The following is a 19274-nucleotide window of genomic DNA, read 5'->3' on the forward strand; positions in this document are numbered from 1 at the left end:
TTTCCTGAGTCCCAGTGGAAGCTCCCCATACCATGGTTCAAAGTCTTTCTTGTAACTAATCACATTTACATGTGAGGCTTATTAGCACACGGATGCTATTTAGATTGTAATTCTGCAAGCCACAAAATTGTATACTGAGTCCAGGTCTGCTCAAAATTCTGATAAGCGAGTGAAGCACTTGAAGTTACCACAGAAGCTCTGGCTCTTCACTGGAGCTGAGAGTAAGTGACCCAGTCCTGCCATTTCTGTAGGCTCTCTGGTTCATTCAGAAGCATCACTGCTACTTGTTTCTGGTCCCCAGTGGGCTTCAGAAAGTTCTTCATTCCAGCCAATCTCGTGTGATTAAGCATGGCTACACAGCATAGCACAGACTTATCACATCCTATTGCCTTAATTAAAAAGATGGTTATTGTGTTCAAAATGTATGATATAATCATATCAACCGGTGAATCCCATATTGAGGGGTTATTACCTGGGACCACCTCTGGTTCCAAATAGCTCATCAGTTAGGACCCTTGAGTAAAAAGGGGTGAATGTCACACACTTTACCTTCAAGAATTGAACATCTGTAGGTTAACTGGACATTTGAGAGCTGGAATGCTAAACTACAACAGTGCATTAGCAAAGTAACTTTCAGTTAACCATTCTAGGAGCTGGCGAAACAAGAAAGACCAGGGACTTGGGCTATCGAAGGTAGGTTTTTAGAGGAAGATACCTGCAGAATTGGGGCACAGGTCACTGAGAAGGCACTGCTGGCCCTACTGGGGGTGCTTCTAGGATCTGTTACAAAAGTCAGAGACCAACTGCCACTACCTGGGCTGAAGAGGGAGGGCACCGTCTCTCCTCTTGTGGTGGTCCTCCCTCTAGTGGCCCACAGTGGTTTAACAGCGACCTGGCAGAAGCATGAATCACCAAGTCCCAAGTGTGGGATCAGAGCTGAAAGGCCAATGAATGAGTCATAAAGTATGTGCCTCTGAATTATACTGGCTCATGTTTACATCTCCTCTCTCTCCCGCCCCCTTTCACCCTCACACTCTGTCTTTGGTGTATTTTAGCACAAAACATTATTTTTCTCAACACAACGATTTCTATGTTAAAATAAAAAATACAAAGTCAGAGGAAAAAAGTCTGCCCTACTGATGAAAACTGATCACTGTTAATACCTTTTTAGAATTTTTTCAGAGCATTCCATCATGTATAATTTCAACAGATCAGCTTTCTAATCTGCTTTTTAAAATGCCTGAGGAGACTGGAGAGATGGCTCAATGGGCAGGAAGACTTGCTGCTCTGCAGAGGGACTGGGTTCAGTTTCCAGCACCCACATGGTGGCTCACGACCATCTGTAACTCCAGTTCCAGAGGATCTGACAGCCTCTTCTGACATTCATGGGCATCAGGAATCATATATATATATATATATATCTCTATATATATCTATATATATCTATATATAGATATATACAGATATATACACACACACACACAAAACCAGGCAAAACACTCATAGACAGTGGATAGAATAAAAAAAACAAAAAGCCACACCTTAATGTAGCATAAAAATTGCTCACATCAGTCTATGTTTATTTACGCCAGAGGATTTCAAACCATTCCTAAGTATGGGCTTGTGAACAACCCACAGGAGTGAGAGTAGAAGGCCGTATTAATGGGAGGGCCTATCATCACCCTTAGCCACTACAATTCTGTTTTACATATTTGCTTTACACATTTGACACCAATGTTAAGATTTTTTTGGGGGGTAGGGAAGAAAATTATACTGTCGGAACTATTAGAAAACAACAGATTTCTTGTGAGGATATAGTGTTAACAGTATTTCCTATTTTCTGTTTTAAATTTGGGGCAGGGTCTTGCTATGCAGGCCAGTTTTTAACTCAAGGAGAGCCACCAGTCCCAGTCTCCTGAATGCTAGGATTACACGTGCTCAACCAAGCACATTTCAGTGTGCACTTCTTGGGTTACTGAGGTGTGTAAGGTTTTACATATTTGCTGACTGACCTGTGTCTGTTAGTCTTTCTCTGGAGTCTAAAATTTTTCCAAGCATGACTTGAAAACCTGCACTGGGATTCTTCCACACGCCTAGTTCCTAGAAGCTCTGCTTTCAATGTGCATTGCTCATAAAACACCATCTCCTTGTCTCCACTCCTCATTACGACCTCAGAAATTCCTTCATGAGAACAGACCTCTCATTCTTAGGCTCCCTCATGTCTTCCTACCCCTGCCTCATAAACATGCCCATATCTATAGCTACCTTAACTTTTCTTTCGGGCTCAGATAGTAAGGCTTTTTAACCTTCAAGTGGACTCTTTCACTTAGGTCCTTGACTCCATCTCTCCTTGTCTCCTCTAAACAGGGGAAGATATTGCAAGATGCTATGGTACTGACTTTGAACATGGAAGAGGTAGGTGGGCATGAGCCAGAGAACGAGGCAACCACTAAAAGTTGGAAAAAACGTGCCGGGCGGTGGTGGCGCACGCCTTTAATCCTAGCACTCGGGAGGCAGAGCCAGGCGGATCTCTGTGAGTTCGAGGCCAGCCTGGTCTCCAAAGCGAGTTCCAGGAAAGGCGCAAAGCTACACAGAGAAACCCTGTCTCAAAAAACCAAAAAAAAAAAAAAAAAAAAAAAAAAAAGTTGGAAAAAACAAGGAAACACATTCTTTAGAGTCTTCAGAAGGAAACAGCACTTTAAACAGCCAACTTTATTTCAGTAAGACTGAAGAGAGGCTGGGGAGATGTCTCAGTGGGTAAAGAGCTTGATGTGCAAACATAAGAACCTCAGTTCAGAGGTTCCTCATTACCCTAGGAAAAGCTGGGCATGGTGGTTCATACCTGTAGCTGGTGCTGATGGGGATGGAGGGATGCTTCTGGGGGCTGGCAGCCAAATATTGAGTTCCAGGATCAGTGGGAGAACCTGACTCAAAAACAAAGGTGGACAGCTATAGAGGAAGACCTAACCCAGTCGTTCTCAGCCTTCCTAATGCTTCAATCCTTTAATACAGTTCCTCGTGTTGTGGTGACCCCAACCACGAAATTATGTTCATTGCTACTTCATAACTGCAATTTTGCTGTTAGCCTCCACATAGGCACGTGCACACGTGCATGCACCATACAACCCCGATTAAAAAAAGAACATTTCCTATCTTCCATAAATCCAGTAGCTTTGTGTTGCTTCAATCTGTTAAATCTGTGGCAATTTGTTAAGAGTCAAAATAGGCCATCAAAAGGGCACGATGGCAGTGCATTAAATGGGCATCTAAGTAGTTACAGAGTGAGGCTAGGCGTTTAGGAAGAATTATCAAAGATAATGGTCCCAGAGCTGACTGAGGAAGTGAGGCTGTTTCAGGGAGATGGTCCAGATGGAAGAGCAATTATCTGCAAGGTACACAGAGGACAGAAATGTTTCAGTAGGGCAAGATTACTAGCATTATATACAAGTCTGGTAAGAGCAAATATTTGTATAGTAGGTACACTTCTAATGTATTCCATAACCTATGAAGGCCTTTATTTTACTCATAAGCATACTGAAGTCTGGAGAAGTAGCTTTTTGGGATCACAGAGCTAGCAAAGACAGAATGAATGCTAACAGTCTCTAACGCTCACTAACTGCTCCTCTCCACATTGTGAAAGGAACCCTAAGCACATAAGACGATATCAACGGCCGAGAATAAACAACCATCAGGATATCATCGTGATGAGAACCAGCAGAGCTTGGAATATTTTGTCCGAGACAACGACGGTGGTAATCCAGACAACCTCTGGGTCTCTCTGTTATTATCAAAGTGGGGTTGACAGCCAAGGTATGTCAGTCTTCCTTGACTACTCAAAATAAATCGTTACGAACTCCACATTTAATACAATCCGAGTTTTTTTTTCAAAATACCTGAGGCGGAGTTGAAGGCTGGGCCTCACTCGGACTCATCTGTAAAAAAAACCTAGCTTCCAAATTGTTCCACACTTCTGTGTGCCTCAGAATACTCTGGAAGGAACTTAAGACTACCTGTCTCCTTTCCCGGAGGGCCTAACCGGGCGTAACTCCGCCCCCCCGGGCCGGGCCACACCCCTCGGGCCCGCCCCCCACTTCCTCCCTCCCTCCCTCCCTCTCCCGCCTAGGCCGCTCCAGCCGGCCTCGCCCAGCTCAGTGGTCCCAGGCCCTCCGGCGGCGCGCAGGATGGCCGCTGCGGTGCGGCGGGGCGCGGAGCCGTGGAACCGCGTGAGGATCCCGCAGGCGGGCAGCAGCAGCACAGTGACGGTGCAGGACCGCAGCGCCACCCTCGGTGAGCGAGGCGCGCGTGGAGCTCCGGCACGTCTCCCGGAGCCAGCGGGCCGGCTCACGTGGGATGGGGGTGGGACTTCCTGAGCGCGGGGCACGCCGGGAAGGGGCGCCCCGGGCGGAAGGTCCCCGGGCTGCAAGTGTGCGTCCGGGACTGTGAAGCCGCTGGGCTCCTGCGGGTCTTAGCTGGAACGTGAAAGCAAGGCTAGCCCCGGCGTGGCGCGTGCAAAACGCTGCCTGGGATCCTGTGCTGTCCCTCCAGGATCGGGGCTGTCCCCCAAGTACCCTGCTTTTCTCTTAAAATGGAGCTCATTTTTCCCTTACCGGGCGAGGGAGTACTCGGGTCCCTCGGTTCTTCTCGATGGAAACAATTTCAGTTCCGAGACAGTTTTAGCAGTTTATTTAGAAAACAAGAACTCCCAAGGAGATGTCGGGGGTCGGGGGAGGGTGGCAGCTCAGTGGGGTCTGTGTTGTGAGTTATAATTAATATATATGATGTGGAAGGGTGCGTATTCATGGAATCAGGTGATTGTATCTACCCTGTCCCAAGTCATGGGCTGGATCTCTTCTAGGACTTTATTCACAGGACTCTTTTAGAAAATTCTATTGGGTGGGCGGGGCGAAAAGGTAGTTTCCTGCTTATCGATCCCCGGGATTCATGTGGGAGAAGGCGAGAACAAACTTCCGCAATTAGTACGTTCTCTAGACTCAGTGCTGTGTGTGGTACTCCCTCACACTCAATAAAGAAATGTAATAAAATATCAAAACATAATGCAAATACTGTAATGAGGTGAGGGGGTCTTTTGAAGTGTGAGGTGATACCTGAGTGCTTACCTGCAGCCTGAAGGAATTTAACCACAAATGGACGTTCAGACCAGGAGACCTAGCTACCAAGATAAGCTGTAATTTTCTTGGTTACCTCATATCTCTTTTTTTTTTTTTAAAGCTGCCAACGGTCCTGTGACTGTCAGCTAAGAAATTTTGTTATTTCTAAAACTGGGGTTTTAGCCCACTCTAAAATGGAAATTAAAAATAGTACCAGTTCCTTGAGGTTGTACTGGGGAATGAAAGAGTTGATACCATGAAGCATTTGTAACCCTGTCTGGTATGGCAGTCGAATGATAGCAGCTGTCGTTAATATTAAATAGACACATTTGCTCATAATTGTTAAGTACAACCTATCACGTCATCTCACCTCTCTTCCCTTCTATCTTTCCTATGCTGTTTAAAACTCTAATTCCTCTCTAGTCACATTAAAAACAAAACAAAACAACCAAACAAAAAAACAATGCTATGGAAAATTCACCAACTCGTAGCTAATTTAAATTCTCCAGATAGGGCCGGGTGGTGGTGGTGCACGCCTTTAATCCCAGCACTCGGGAGGCAGAGGCAGGCATATCTCTGTGAGTTCGAGGCCAGCCTGGGCTACAGAGTGAGTTCCAGGAAAGGCGCAAAGCTATACAGAGAAACCCTGTCTCGAAAAACAAAACAAAACAAAACAAAATCCAGATAGTTGGGAGGGACAGAGAACATTCTTCCACTTAGAATGTTTGTGTTTCCTTTTTGAGCCACCAGGTGGCACATTATACCTGCTTCACAGCTGCTCATGTTAAGATTAAGAAACCGGTATTACTCTTTCAGTTACGTAATACAACTTCCAGTGGCCCTGGTGGTTTCTCTTTTCTGAATGTAGATTCCCACTGATATTCATGGGGGATTGGTTCCAGGAATCCTTTTATTTAAAATTGGGCACATGCTGAAGTCTCTGACATGGTCGATAGTACTTTCAGTATGATCTACTCATATCTTTCTGTATGCATTCACTCTATCTATAGGTTGCTTATGATATTGTATACAGTGTGACTGCTACTGAAATATGTTACAGATGGAATGTGGGGGACTATATTCAGTGTGAGGTTGGTTGAATGCACAGAGGGCACTCATGGGTAGATGGCTAAGTGTATTATATATTCTTATCAGAAAGTGGTATCCAAATACAGTTCCTTTGACTTTGAAGGTTGTGACTCCATCCATTCTGTCTTGCTTACCTGCAGAGCAAAGTGAGGGTTTTAGAGACATGCAGCATGTGCCCGGCTTTTGTGTATTTGGGGTATAAGTGATGTAAGTAAGTGATCACCACCAAATGATGACTATAGAGTAGTCATAGCACTCAACAGTCATGGCAAAAAGTGATGTAAAGACATATACACACATTCATGTTTAACAGATGTTCTCTTGTTGATCACCTGACACCATTTTCCAATTTCTTACATACTTGGAATCCTTTATTACATTTTTTTATAGTTGAGGCTAATTTGTGTTTTGATTTCTTTAAGGCAGATACAGCGGAATGTTTCTTTCAGCATTTGATGCAGTAAATGTAGAAATGCATACCGAGTCTTGTTTGAACTGTTTCTGCTTTAGACATTTGCATTGCAGCTGTCGTGAAAGGGTGCCATCTTGTCACACGGTCACTCAGGAGCCGGACCTTAGATGCGGAAGTTGACGTGTTATGCTCCGTCCTCTACAGCAATCAAAACAGATTGGGCCACCACAAGCCCCATTTGGCTCTCCGACAGGTAAGGGGAAGCTCTGTGCTCTACACGTAGCCCAGTACTGATGAACATGAGGATCACAACTGCCACTTATATTTTGTTACTTATGGAAAGTTCATAAATTATTTTGATTCATAAATTTATAAGACACAATTACATGTTGGATATTTTGGCCTTTTATTTTCTCAAGATATTTTCAAAAGGTAATTTATGATCAGGAAGCATATTTCAAAGCTGGTGTGTGCCTTTAATCCTAGCACTTGGGAGATAGAGTCAGGTGGATCCCTGTTAGTTTGAGGCCTTCCTGGTCTATGTAGTGAGTTCCAGGAGAACCAGGGCTATGTAGAAACACCCTGTCTAAAAACAAAACAAAACAAACAAAAAAACAAAACAAAACAAAACCCCAAAAAGAAGTATGTTTTGATTCTTTCCAATTTTTCAGTAGGCACAGTCTTTAACAGTGCCTTTGCCTAGTTCAAGAGTAAACTAATTTGAGCCCTAAAATCTTAAAAAAGAAAAGTTGTGGTTTAGTGCTGTGGTTTATGTCTTGTGGGACCATAATCTAGTCAGCAGTCTGCTGGTGTGAGTGAGTTTATGGTAAGTTGTGGTGTAAAGTGGTTTCATGCAAGTTTTGGAAATAAAGTATTGTGACCTTCAACTCCAGGACTCCATGGCCGAGAGCTGCTGGAGCTGGGTTCTGTATGTGCCTTCTACATACTCTCTTTGCTAATTCTGCAAGTCCCCTTTCAAAGCTCAGTGTGCTGCCCATGTGTGTCAGAGCCATCTTTCCAGTATTTATTTATTTTTTCACAAAGTTCTCTGTTGACACTGTGCTTGCTGTTGGATCTGCAGCAATAACAAAGACATAGTCTCTCACTGCGCACTCTTTCTGGCTAGCTATACTCACTCCCATTGCTTAAGGCCCGAGGGATGAGGATGCTCTCAAAGAGGATCATGGTCTTTTCCTACATTGTCTTTTTGGGGCGGCTTTTACCCAGGTCTTCTAACCCAAGAGCAAACTTGTGTACTAACTTCTCTGCTGAAGTTCTTAACTGTTTTTACCTTTCTCTTCCTCCCTTACCCCAAACCATATTTCACTCACTGTACTTTCCAAGCGCATTGCCATCTTGGACTGTCAATACCTGTCTTCAAAGATGGTATCCAGACTTAGAAATTAAAAGAGATAGGAGCCAGCCCCAGAGAATTGAAGGATTTGAACTATGCTGAAGTAGATTTGGTTTTTAGTAGTGTATAAGTAGCTCTGGTAAGATATGCCACTTACCAATACCAGTTCCCATCAGGAACTTTACATCCTTCAAAGTGCAGAGAGTTTATACAGCATTTTGTATGCTACATGGCTTGTTTTTCCCTGAGAGCCTACTAACCCCTGTTCTAAGAACTGGATTACATGGGTGAGCAGACTGGACAAGGTATATAGTCCGCGGGGAGCTTACAGTATAGTTTGGAGAACAGGGCAGTCTGGCAGCCAGTCAATGACTGGCTGTGCCAGCCGGTAAGAAGCGCTACAGGGAAAAGCAGAGGGGGAGATTGCGATTTTCAATAAAGCATACCTGTTTTTGCATTAAGTTAGTACTTTCTATGTTATCTGTCCTCATTACTCGAAATTGGGATGTATTGTATACCATGTTATCTCCCAACATGCCTTGCGTGTGGTTAAGGAGTTCAGTATAGATTTCTTCTGTGACTAAGTCACTTTCCTCGTTTCTGGTGTTTACAGACTGTTGAAACTGAGTGAAGAAGTTGCTATCTTGTTTTACTAGATTCACTACTGTAAATATGTTCCCTCAACAAATTATAATATTGAGACATATTTATAAGCATGCTTGAATACTTGGCACATAGGAATTTTTTGAATTGAGAAAGTTGTTGGTGGCACACGCCTTTAATCCCAGTACTCAGGAGGCAGAGGCAGGCGGATCTCTGTGAGTTCAAGGCCAGCCTGGTCTCCAAAGTGAGTTCTAGGAAAGGCGCAAAGCTACACAGAGAAACCCTGTCTCAAAAAAAAAAAAAATCTATATTCGTGAGCAGAAGCCATTGCTTTGGGATTTGGGTTTCCTTGTCCTTAAATGAGAAGGTCTTCTGTGATATATTCCCACCTGGGAAGTTTGCTTTCTTTGAGTTCTTGGTCATATCTGCGACACTGTTGTATTACACACAGTCTAATCTAAGCCGATCTTCCTCCTTCAGGTAGAACAGTGCTTAAAGCGTTTGAAAAACATGAATTTGGAGGGCTCAATTGAAGACTTGTCACAGTTGTTGTCTGCCAAGTAAGTGGCCCATTGCTTTGTCAGGATGCCTTTGGTAGTCTCTGCTTGGTGTTGAGATATCATCAGCTAGGCCAAGACACATACATTGTGTTTTACTGAGGGGCACCGGTTGACTGATGGGAGAGGCTGGTGGGACTCTGAAATGTGGCTCACAGTAGGTTACAGTGAAAGAACCGTGGGTTGCTAGTGGGCATGACCACCTCAGGCTGAGCCTAAAGCAAGTCCTCACTTGCATACTACTCTAGAAATGTTGTGCTTAAAAACGAAAGTCGTGTCTTTTTCTGTTTATGTTAAGTGAAACTCAGCCTGGAGTTACCGAAAGCCATGCTGTCCCCAGCCAGCCGGTGGTGGAGGTGGTGCTGATGAAGGTTTTGGGAGGCTGCAAGTTGTTACTGCGCTTGTTGGACTGCTGCTGCAAGGCATTCCGGTATCCTTGACTACGGGAACACCTTCTTTGGAATGGGGCTGTTTGGGTATATTTAGCTTCTGTTCGAAAGCTGTGCTGTAAGGTGGTGTAACCTATGGGAATTCTGAAAGCTTTGCCTTTTGTCTTGGGGCTTTAATACCTTCAAAGTCTTCTGTACTTCCAACTTATTTCTTTCATAATTTTAACTTCTAAGTCTCAAGTTCCTTTGGTTTTGTTTTGCCAACTTAAACTGATTCTTCAGGTTGACCGTGAAGCACTTGGTACTGCAGGAATTCATTATTTTGAACCTGGTGATGATTGGGCTGGTGAGCAGGTTATGGTATGTTTACGTTTCTACTTTTGTGTTTCATCTCTTATTAGTGTTCCCACAGTTTCGTTTCACACTGTTGGCCATGGGAGCTGAAGGTGTGGGTTTCCCTGTCTTCCCAGGACAGTTTATCTGCAGATTGTAAGCTGAGTGCTGGTGGTTATGCCAGAGGAGTGGGCTTTGCTTCTGTAACCACACGATCAGTGAATTCCTAGGACCTAGGAACTGTAGTAATAGTAACAGTAGTAATAATACTAATAATGGTAATAGTAATAATAATAATGATGGCTATAGTAATATTGCGGTAGGCTTTTGAAAAAGCTGTTGTTCCTGTGGTGGTCATATCTTGATCCTTTCTGACAACTGGTTTCTAATTTTAATAGCAATTAGAAATATAATCCCAGCATTTGGGAGCAGAGCCAGGCAGATCTCTGTGAGTTCAAGGCCAGCCTGGGCTACCAAGTGAGTTCTAGGAAAGGCACAAAGCTACACAGAGAAACCCTGTCTCGAAAAACCAAAAAAAAAAAAAAAGAAATACAATTTGACCTTCCTTGTATGCTCTGGACTTTTCTTTTGCCTAACACACAGCTGCTTTTGAAACCTATTTGGATGATGTAAATAACATTAGTAATACTAAATAGTAATACCCACTAAAAAAAGTCATTTTCCTTTTTTAAGATTTATTTATTTTATGTGTATGTGTGCTCTATCTGCATGTATGCCATTATGCCACAAGAGGGCATCAGATTCCCACTATAGATATTTGTGAGCCATCATGTGGTTGCTGGGAATTGAACTCAGGATCTCTGGAAGAGCAGCCAGTGCTCTTAACTGCTGTCCTGTCTCTCCAGCTCCCTCCCCCCAAAGGCATTTTCTTGTGTGTTTATGCAGCATAAAAAGGTTTGCTGGATAACGACACAGAGTTGGATCATTAGCTCTTATTTGAATGTAGCAAAACTATCAAAACAACACAAATCCAGAAGATTCTTTCTACCTTCAAACATAAACCTTGCTTTGATGTCGTAACCCAGATATCTCATTTGTATTTTAATCATCTTTTTATTCTGCTTATTCTTAATCAGAAATAACAGCATTTGAATTACTAATATTACTTTGTTAATAAAAAAATTAAGAGAGGCTCTTACTGTGTAGCCCAGGCTGACTGAATTCATGTTCTCTTACCTTAGCCTCCAAGTATTGTAGGTGTATACCACCAAGCTAGGCTTGCTAATCATATTGTTTTAAAATGTTTAACTTTTGCTATTTTCTGAAATGAAACAAGATTTACATTTTACTGATTAAAACAATGGTTTATACTTAGAAATCCAAAAACACAAAAACGTGAAGAACTTGAAATGCACCTGAAATCTCATCTCCATAAAATACCCGTAGGGTTTTTATGTACACATCTTTGACACACGTCTCTAGGAAGTTCTCTTTGTGTAGCGTCAAATACTTGGAGTTTTGTGTTTGGGGTGGATTAACCTGGCAGTTTGCAAATACACACCATAGGCGCTTTGTTTGGTTTTGTTCAATGTATAGTGGCAGAGCTTGTAGCTGTGTATTTTCAGTTTGGAATCTTGTGTTTCTTGAATATCTGCAGACGATATTACTAGCTAATTCCTGAGCTTCTGTTTCTTTCCAGGGTTCTCCATAAGGGACTTTTAAGGAGGCTGATTTCCTTATATGAGCCACTGTTTGGATTGCTTCAGGAGGTCTCCAGGATTCAGCCCATGCCTTACTTCAAAGACTTTGCCTTTCCCTCTGATATTACCGACTTTCTGGGGCCACCTTACACTGAACTCTTTAAGGGAAAAACGCAGGCACCTGTTGCCACTAAAGGAGTAACTAAGTTGCTAAATAAACTGTTTTTAATGAAAGAACAACTACCAAAGATCAATGAAGACACTTTAGATAGAATTTCCAAAACATCTGAACAAATAAAGAGCAATCTACAGGGAAGTGTGGACCTGGGACAGCCAGTGAAAAAAAAGACCAAGAACGGTGAGTTGCTTGGATAAGCACAAACTCGTCCTCATTTCATTTAAAATTTTACTTATTTGTTTTTATTCTTTTCTTTTTAAAATACGTACTTTTAAAACAAACCTTTGAAAGCACGATACAGTCATGCATTGCGTAGAAAGAAGTTCAGAATCTCACTGAAGTCACTGATTATATTTAGGGAGGTATGAATGTCACCCCTTTTCAAGGCTTCGCTTCTAGTTCCTTCCTGGGTCTTTGCTTTATTTTCTTGGTTTCTTTGCAGTAACTAGGCAGGAAATGTCACAAAGTTAAGAATTTGTTGGCGGTTTGAAAGTCCTATGGCTGAGTTTTTCTTTTCCTTTTTTTAATTCCACAGAAAAGCCATCGGGATTTGACGTGCGGGCTTTGTGCACAAGGCTGCGAAACAAGGCTGCTCAGGTCTGTCTGGTTTAACTAACACAGCTCTTCATTTCTATACGTTTAGAGGAAGCTCCTCACTACGGACGGCAGGACTTCCCTCTAATAAGCTTGGCTGAGTTCTTAGTTCTCAGTGTGTTCTTTTGAATGAACAGGACAGGATTTTTTAATATCCTGGTTACTCCAGTTCATAGGATGTGTTCAGAAGGGCTTCAATAGGCATTTTAAATTTCAATAGGAATTTTAAAGTAACCATATGGCATGGCCCATCTGAAGTACGGATGGTGAGCAGTTTAAGAGCATGGACTTTGTAGTTGCTGGAACCTTGGCCCCACCCAGCTGTGTGATCCCTAAGTTCTCTGACCTTGGTATACCTCCCTTCTCTCCACGCTCCTAACTTTGGGCTAGCTTCAGTACATGTGAAGTGTTCGATGGACTCTTGAGCATGGTCAAGCATTTAGCTGATGGCAGATGTTGTTAGTAACAGTCATTTTGTCTTCCTCCTCCTTTGTCCTGAGGTGCCAGCCATTCTTTTGGGGTTCAAGCTTTAACTTGGTACCTTTTAATAATGTTGGAAAATTGTTCTGGACTTCCTGACTGATAAGTATGTCAGTGTCAGCCTTTACCCGGTAACTCCTTGACTTTTATTACCCTTTGTCTGGTTTCCTTTTGGGGTTATTTCCCCCATTTTATTTAAGAACTCTTAATCATTTCGAAGAACCTGTAGTGCGAATCCTAATTGGTCTTAATAATAAAAATCCAGAGCCAGATTTCAGGGTAAATGCTGAAAGATCAGAGAGACAAAGGAGCAACTCCTCAGCCTGAAAGGGGCCAAGCTCCTGTCTCCTCCCGCCTTATATTCCTCTCTCCACCCAGCATATCAGTTCCTGTTTCCTCCTCCCTAGTGCTGGGATTAAAGGCATGAGATCTCAAGTGCTGGGATTAAAAGTGTGTACCATCACTGCCTGGACTCTATGGTTAACTAGTGGCTAGCTCCATACTCTGATCTCCGGGCAAGCTTTGTTTGTTAGAGCACAAACAAAATATCACACAAGAACCCTTTTTTTTTTTTTAAAAGATTTATTTATTTATTTATTTTATGTATATGAGTGCTCTGTCTGCATGTATAACTTTATTACAGAAGAGGGCATCAGATCCCATTATAGATGGTAGTGAGCCACCATGTGGTTGCTGGGAATTGAACTCAGGACCTCTAGAAGAGCAGCCAGTGCTCTTAACTGCTGAGCCATCTCTCCAGCCCTGAACCCATAGTTCTTTTTTGAACTTTTCAACACAGATGGCAGCTTGCATTTTGATCTTGCCTAATTGATGAGTTCAGAAGGAGGAAACATAATAGCAGGTCCTTTGAGCACCTGACACTATCTTAAATGCTTTATGTGTATTAACTCCCATCATCCTTAGAAAAGCCCTGTGAGGTAGATGCTTGCATTACTGCTTTCCTATTTCCTTTTTTTAAAATGTATTTATTATGTATATAGTGTTCTGCCTGCATGTCAGAAGAAGGCACAAGATCAAATTATAGATGGTTGTGAGCCACCATATGGTTGCTGGGAATTGAACTCTGGACCTCTGAAAGAGCAGCCAGTGCTCTTAACCTCTGAACCATCTCTCTAGCCCCCAGCTTTTATATTTCAACAGAGGAAAATGAGGCATAGAAAGTCTCAAGAGTTCTTTAGGCCATATAGTTAAGTGACAGGGATCAGGTTTGAATACAGGCCCCGTGATTCCTTATTACAGCTATCCTGGGGAGAATCTTTGAATTCTGGTCTCAAGAACTGTGGTGTCTGTGGGCCTTTCCACCTCTGCAGCCTGAGAGCCAGTTTACAGGGCAGCTGGGCTTGATATGGTTGATTAACATCCTCCTTATTCAAGACTAATTGCTCCCATATTGTAATTGGCATTCATAGGCTCAGCTTGTTTTTAGAGCAAGTTATTGATCACAAAACAATACTAGAGGGTCTTTAATTTCATAATTATTTCTTTAGGTTCCTGTTGAATGTGGGAATTTATTTACTTATTTATTTGACAGAATCTCACTATGCAGCCCTGACTGGCCTGGAACTCACATGTAGACCAGCAGGTTGACCTCATAGAGACCCTTCTGTCTCTGCTCTTTGAGTACTGGAATTAAAAGTGTGTGCCACCACAAATTTGGAAAGCAAGCAAACTTTGAATGGAAGATAGGTAGACTTGGTAGGTGGTATAGTTTTCATAAAGTAGAAAAAGCTAGTAAAATCCAAAGTTGACTTGCTATAAAGAGACTGAATAAAGATGCTTTGGTAAGAGTGGTGCAAGCCTGGGAGGGTTGCACACTTGATCATTTCATCTTGTTTACCAACTGACAGGCCTGTCATGCTGGGCGCTTTCCAGGGCTCCCCATCTTTATGTTTTCTGTAACATTTATGACCCATCTTGAGGACTGTTCCTGGGGGGGATAGAAATTAGTGGTAAACAACTGTAGTTTGAGGCAGTCATGCTGGCACAGGTTTGTTATCCCGCTACTCGGGAGGCTGAGGCAGGAGGATGGCAAGTTCAAAGCCTCTCTGAACTAGAGTGAGTTTAAATCAGCCTGGGTAACTTGTTGAAGCCTGTCTCAGAATACAGGGCAATTGCCAAGTATGCACACGGTCCTAAGTTAGGTCTTCAATAAAAGAAATAAAGTCAAAAAATAAAACAACCCCCCAAATAAACAAACAAAGTAGTCCAGTGATGTCCGTGAAAGACTTGTGATTTTTTTTTCCCTTCATCATTAGGCTTTGACTGGTATCAGAGTTTTATTGTGTATATTACATATACGTGTGAGAGTATCTTGGGTTTTCTTTCTTTTCTTTTTGGTTTTTCAAGACAGGGTTTCTCTTGTATAGCCCTGGCTGTCCGGGAACTCCTTGAACTCAAAGAGATCCGCCTGCCTCTGCCTCTGCTAGGATTAAAGGTGTGCTACCATGCTGCCTGGCTTTATTTTGGGTTTTCTGTGTACATTTAATTAAAAGGCAGATAGGACCTGCCTTGGTAAAAAGTAGTGTTAAGAGACTGGATAAAAAGGACAGGTCAATGTATTAAGAGTTTCTTTACCACCTCCCCCCCCCCCAAAAAAAAAAGAAAGAAAAAGAAAGAAAAGACTAATTATTTGAATTTTTTTTTAATGAATTAGCTTTCTAAAACTCTTGTTCTTTATTTACAAGTCAGTATCATTTTCAATTTATCTTTCTCACCTTTTTATATTTCAGGAGACCAGCCTTGAGTTGAAATGCTCTCAATCCAGATTTAAGACAAGCAAACTTTCCTCTCAAAAGCTGACAAGAACTTCCCGGGCTGCTCACAATATTGTGCAGAGAATCCGGGTGACCAAGACTTTCACCCAGCTTTCTGAAGAAATCCAAATGGCAGTCGTGTGGTGCCGGAGCAAAAAGCTCAAGGCTCAGGCCACCTATCTGGGCAGCAAACTTCTTAAGAGTAACAGGCTTAGACATGTGGAAGCTCAGGGTTATAGGTAATTATGTTAGAAAAGTTCTTTCTCTTTTCGGTAAGAACGTGTACAGATGTGCATTACCTCCTTTGTTTAAAATGGGATGGCTAGCAGCCCTCAGGGTGCTAACATAGGACCTACTCAATACAGTTTCATGTGTTGCTCATGGTGTCTGGGCAGTTAGGAGGAAGAAAGTGAACGAACAGTTCACTGGACTTACTGATTTATACCTCATCATTCCAGCTGGTTCATTCAGAAAGCATTAAGATTGCCTGTGGCCTTCAAAGCATGCAACAGTCTTAGTCCTCAGGAGCTCATGTTCTAGAGGGAGGCACCCTTCTGTGGACAGCATCAACACAGCTGGGTGAGGATGTCAGAGAAGTGACTGCTTCTGCCTCTGAGGCCCACAAGGCTGCAGGAGTTAGGGTCAGGTTTGATGCTTACAGCAGCTGGATGTTCACACATTGGTGTGTTCAATTTATCATGGTTCTTACATCAAAGAACAGTTTAGAATAGTGAAGAAACAAATCATAATGGTGAATGGTTAGCAAGAGGGGTAGCAAACTCAGGTTTATTGGTTAAACTGTTAGCCTCTACTTCCCAAAATATAGTGACCATGTTGCCCTGTTGCTGTTTCATTAGTACATTTTTTTTCTGTAGTACGTTTTGTAAAACATTTAGTGTCCACAGTACTCTGGAAGGTGGCATTCTCATTCCCATTTCATACATAAAGAGATGGTTTTGCTCAGGTACTGGAACTGGACATCTAGAACTCAGCTTGGTTCCTGATTTTTTTTTTTTTTTTTTTTTTTGTTTCAATTCAGAAATGCACCCACTTTCTACACAGTGAAAAGCCACTGCTTATGGTCATGAATTGCTTATTACACAGGGTTTCCTCAAATGATGATTATTATTTTTTTTTAAGAATGAAGGGAATTGGGTAAGAGCTATGTTAGTCTTTACCAACAGCGAGTAGTTTACCAAGGCCAGAATAAGCCATAAGGTAGTGAAGCAATTGCCTAGACTCATCAGCTGAGTTCTGCTGCAGACTTGAAGGGGGTACAGTACAACTCAGACTTCGGGTTATCTCACAGCTGTCAGTTTGTCTCTGCCAGAAGCCCCCTCTTCACTTCTATTCCTTTCCTCTGTTCATTTCCTGCCACAACATGAACTTAGCTAGGAACGGATTCTGACTGCAGCACTTTCCATTTGTGATATTTTGCAATTTCCACCTGTTTACCCTGGGAACAGATTATCAGCATGAGGGAAAGGCCGCGGCTCTCAAGTGTGGAGGTGTCTCACCATTTGTGACCTTGCTGGGCAGTTATGGGAGTTACTTTGAGGGCAAAATGGAGGCACATTTGCCTGCATCCTGAATCAGGGAATAGGGCTCTGAAAAACACACTCTTAGGTTGGATCTCCCATTTCCTTACTTTGTATGTTTGAGGTTATACATACACACAGGCACAGGACTTATAACAAACTCTATTTTTTATAACTGTACTGTACTTCTGTTGGAAACTAGTGGAGAAGTTAAAAGTGCTTAAGAACTTTGTAGAATCATAGTAAGTTGAGCTTTTTCTCTTCTGTCCTTTAGTTTACCAAAGAAGCTACAGTGCATGAAAACATCTCTTTGCAACTGCCTTCTTCGAGGCTCCATTGTCAGCACTTCAAAGTGTTCTTCCAGACAAAGATCAAAGCATAAAGTTTTATCGAGACAAAGGAAACCACAGAGAAAGTTGCAGTCAACTCTTTTAAAGGAAACCCAGCAGGTCCCTGAAGGGACTCTGAAGAGCACGAGGGGCATCAGTGCTAAGTGGAGCTGCTCAGATGGGACAGTTCCGAGGACAGATGTCTGTCCTAACAGAAAGCAGGTCTTGAGAAGACTTTCAAAGCCTGTCCTAAAAATAAAGGAGACAGGGATCCACAGGAATCTCACAGCAGGCGGTGGAAATGAAACTGGTTTGCGGACAAAGAGACAAACACACACACACAGTGTACCACCAGAAGCTGCTAAAGAGGCAGATGACATTGATGATATTTTTGCTTTGATGGGAGTGTAGATGTGCGTGTGTGAAACTGAGCAGTTAACAAGCTGGTTCGGGGTTCTGCTGTTTTAAGTGGCACTGCTGAGAGCTGGAAACACTGCTTGGGCCAGGAGCTGCTTCTGTGTAACATTCCACAGGAGTACACACCAGTTCAATAAACGTTTACAGCAGCAGCTCTGTCAGTTCCTCAGTTACTATTTGGCTTTGACTGTGGAGGGTGTGAAATATGATGAAAAGTGTCACTGTCTGCCCGAGTAACACCTACCTTCTTGACTGAAGCAAGTAGGTTTCAGGTTTCTGAAAATTAGATGTTTATGATTTACTAGGGAGTTAAGATCCCAAGTTCACAAAATCTTAGGTATCTGAGGGTAAACAGAGCAAGTTTGGAGAGTAGCAAGGAAGCACCATAAAGGTGTGTGTGTGTGCATGCACACTCGTGCGTACACGTGCGTTGACATCAGAGGATGACTAGTGAGAGTTGGTTCTCTCCTTCCATCTGTAGGTCCCAGGCAGATTGTCAGGCTTAGCAGCATGTGTGTTTACTTGCTGGGCCATCTCACCTGCCCATCTCACCTGCCCAGGTTCTTCTCTTGAATACAATGTGTATGTAAGCCAGTGTATGCTGTTACTAAGATGAATTATCAAAAGATTTGCCATTACTGGAATGGTTAAAACTACTGAATCTTCATTTTATCACTGTAACTCTTAAGAGGCTATATTACAAGGCTTTTGGAGTTTTCTTCTTTCTTGTTTCTATGGAATGCAGCTAAGAAGTAGGTGAGTGTATGCAAGGAATTTCATAAATTTGTAACCTGGGGTCAATGCCATCACCTGACTTGACATACCTGTACAACTGCTCCCAGAAATGGTGGTTATGGAGAATCCGCTTGGCCCTCAGGCCAGAAAGAGGGAGCTTCTTAGGAAACAAGGAGTCTTCCCCTTGTCCTCTGTAGTGACCAGCTGTCCAGTGACAGCACAAGCCTAAAGCCTGCAAGCCTGGGCACAGCTGGACACTTGCCTCGAAGGCCTGAGGGTGGGAATGGTGGGCTGTGTATCTGGACTTTCCATACTCACTTCGCCTAGAGTACAACTGCTTTCTGCTCTCCAACACTTGACCACAAACACGAGGCTCAAAAAAGTTACAAGTCTGGAATAGTTCTGATTTTGGACTCTTGGATATGGGACACTCTACTATTAAAGTCTGCAAATAGTCATAAATTCTGTAATCTGAACTTGCAGTTCTTAGCATCTCAGATATGGGCTGAAAGGAGCATTAGGCGTTCCAGTCATTTTTAAGTGCAAATCCTCTGACACTACTGTGTCAACCAGTGTTGAGTAGGGCTGCACCTTGCCTTCTGCTCTGGGGACCTGTCCCGGCTTCTCGGCTTTTTATGATATGTGGTCAGTGTATGTGGCGTATGTGTATATATGTGTGAGTGTGAACCTCTGGGCTTATACAAGCTACAGGAACTGCTTGGC

General features: G+C 42.8%; 1 protein-coding gene across 2 annotated transcripts; it reads left to right on the forward strand.

Moving 5' to 3' along the window:
• Positions 1–4107: 4107 nt before the first annotated feature.
• Positions 4108–17968, forward strand: Nepro (nucleolus and neural progenitor protein). Of its 2 annotated transcripts, XM_052740790.1 has the most exons (9): positions 4108–4287; positions 6708–6862; positions 9047–9126; positions 9422–9553; positions 9795–9872; positions 11506–11864; positions 12220–12281; positions 15509–15771; positions 17345–17968. In XM_052740790.1, the coding sequence occupies exons 1-9, from the start codon at positions 4182–4184 to the stop codon at positions 17808–17810; spliced, it is 1701 nt and encodes a 566-aa protein (XP_052596750.1). In that variant the 5' UTR covers positions 4108–4181; the 3' UTR covers positions 17811–17968. The 2 variants fall into 2 exon arrangements, with proteins under 2 accessions (XP_052596750.1, XP_052596751.1); XM_052740791.1 differs by lacking the exon at positions 9795–9872.
• The last annotated feature ends 1306 nt before the right edge of the window (positions 17969–19274 follow it).

Source organism: Peromyscus californicus, unplaced genomic scaffold (genome assembly GCF_007827085.1).
Source record: "Peromyscus californicus insignis strain IS unplaced genomic scaffold, ASM782708v3 Scaffold_16__1_contigs__length_79575227, whole genome shotgun sequence".
Lineage (NCBI taxonomy): Eukaryota > Metazoa > Chordata > Mammalia > Rodentia > Cricetidae > Peromyscus > Peromyscus californicus.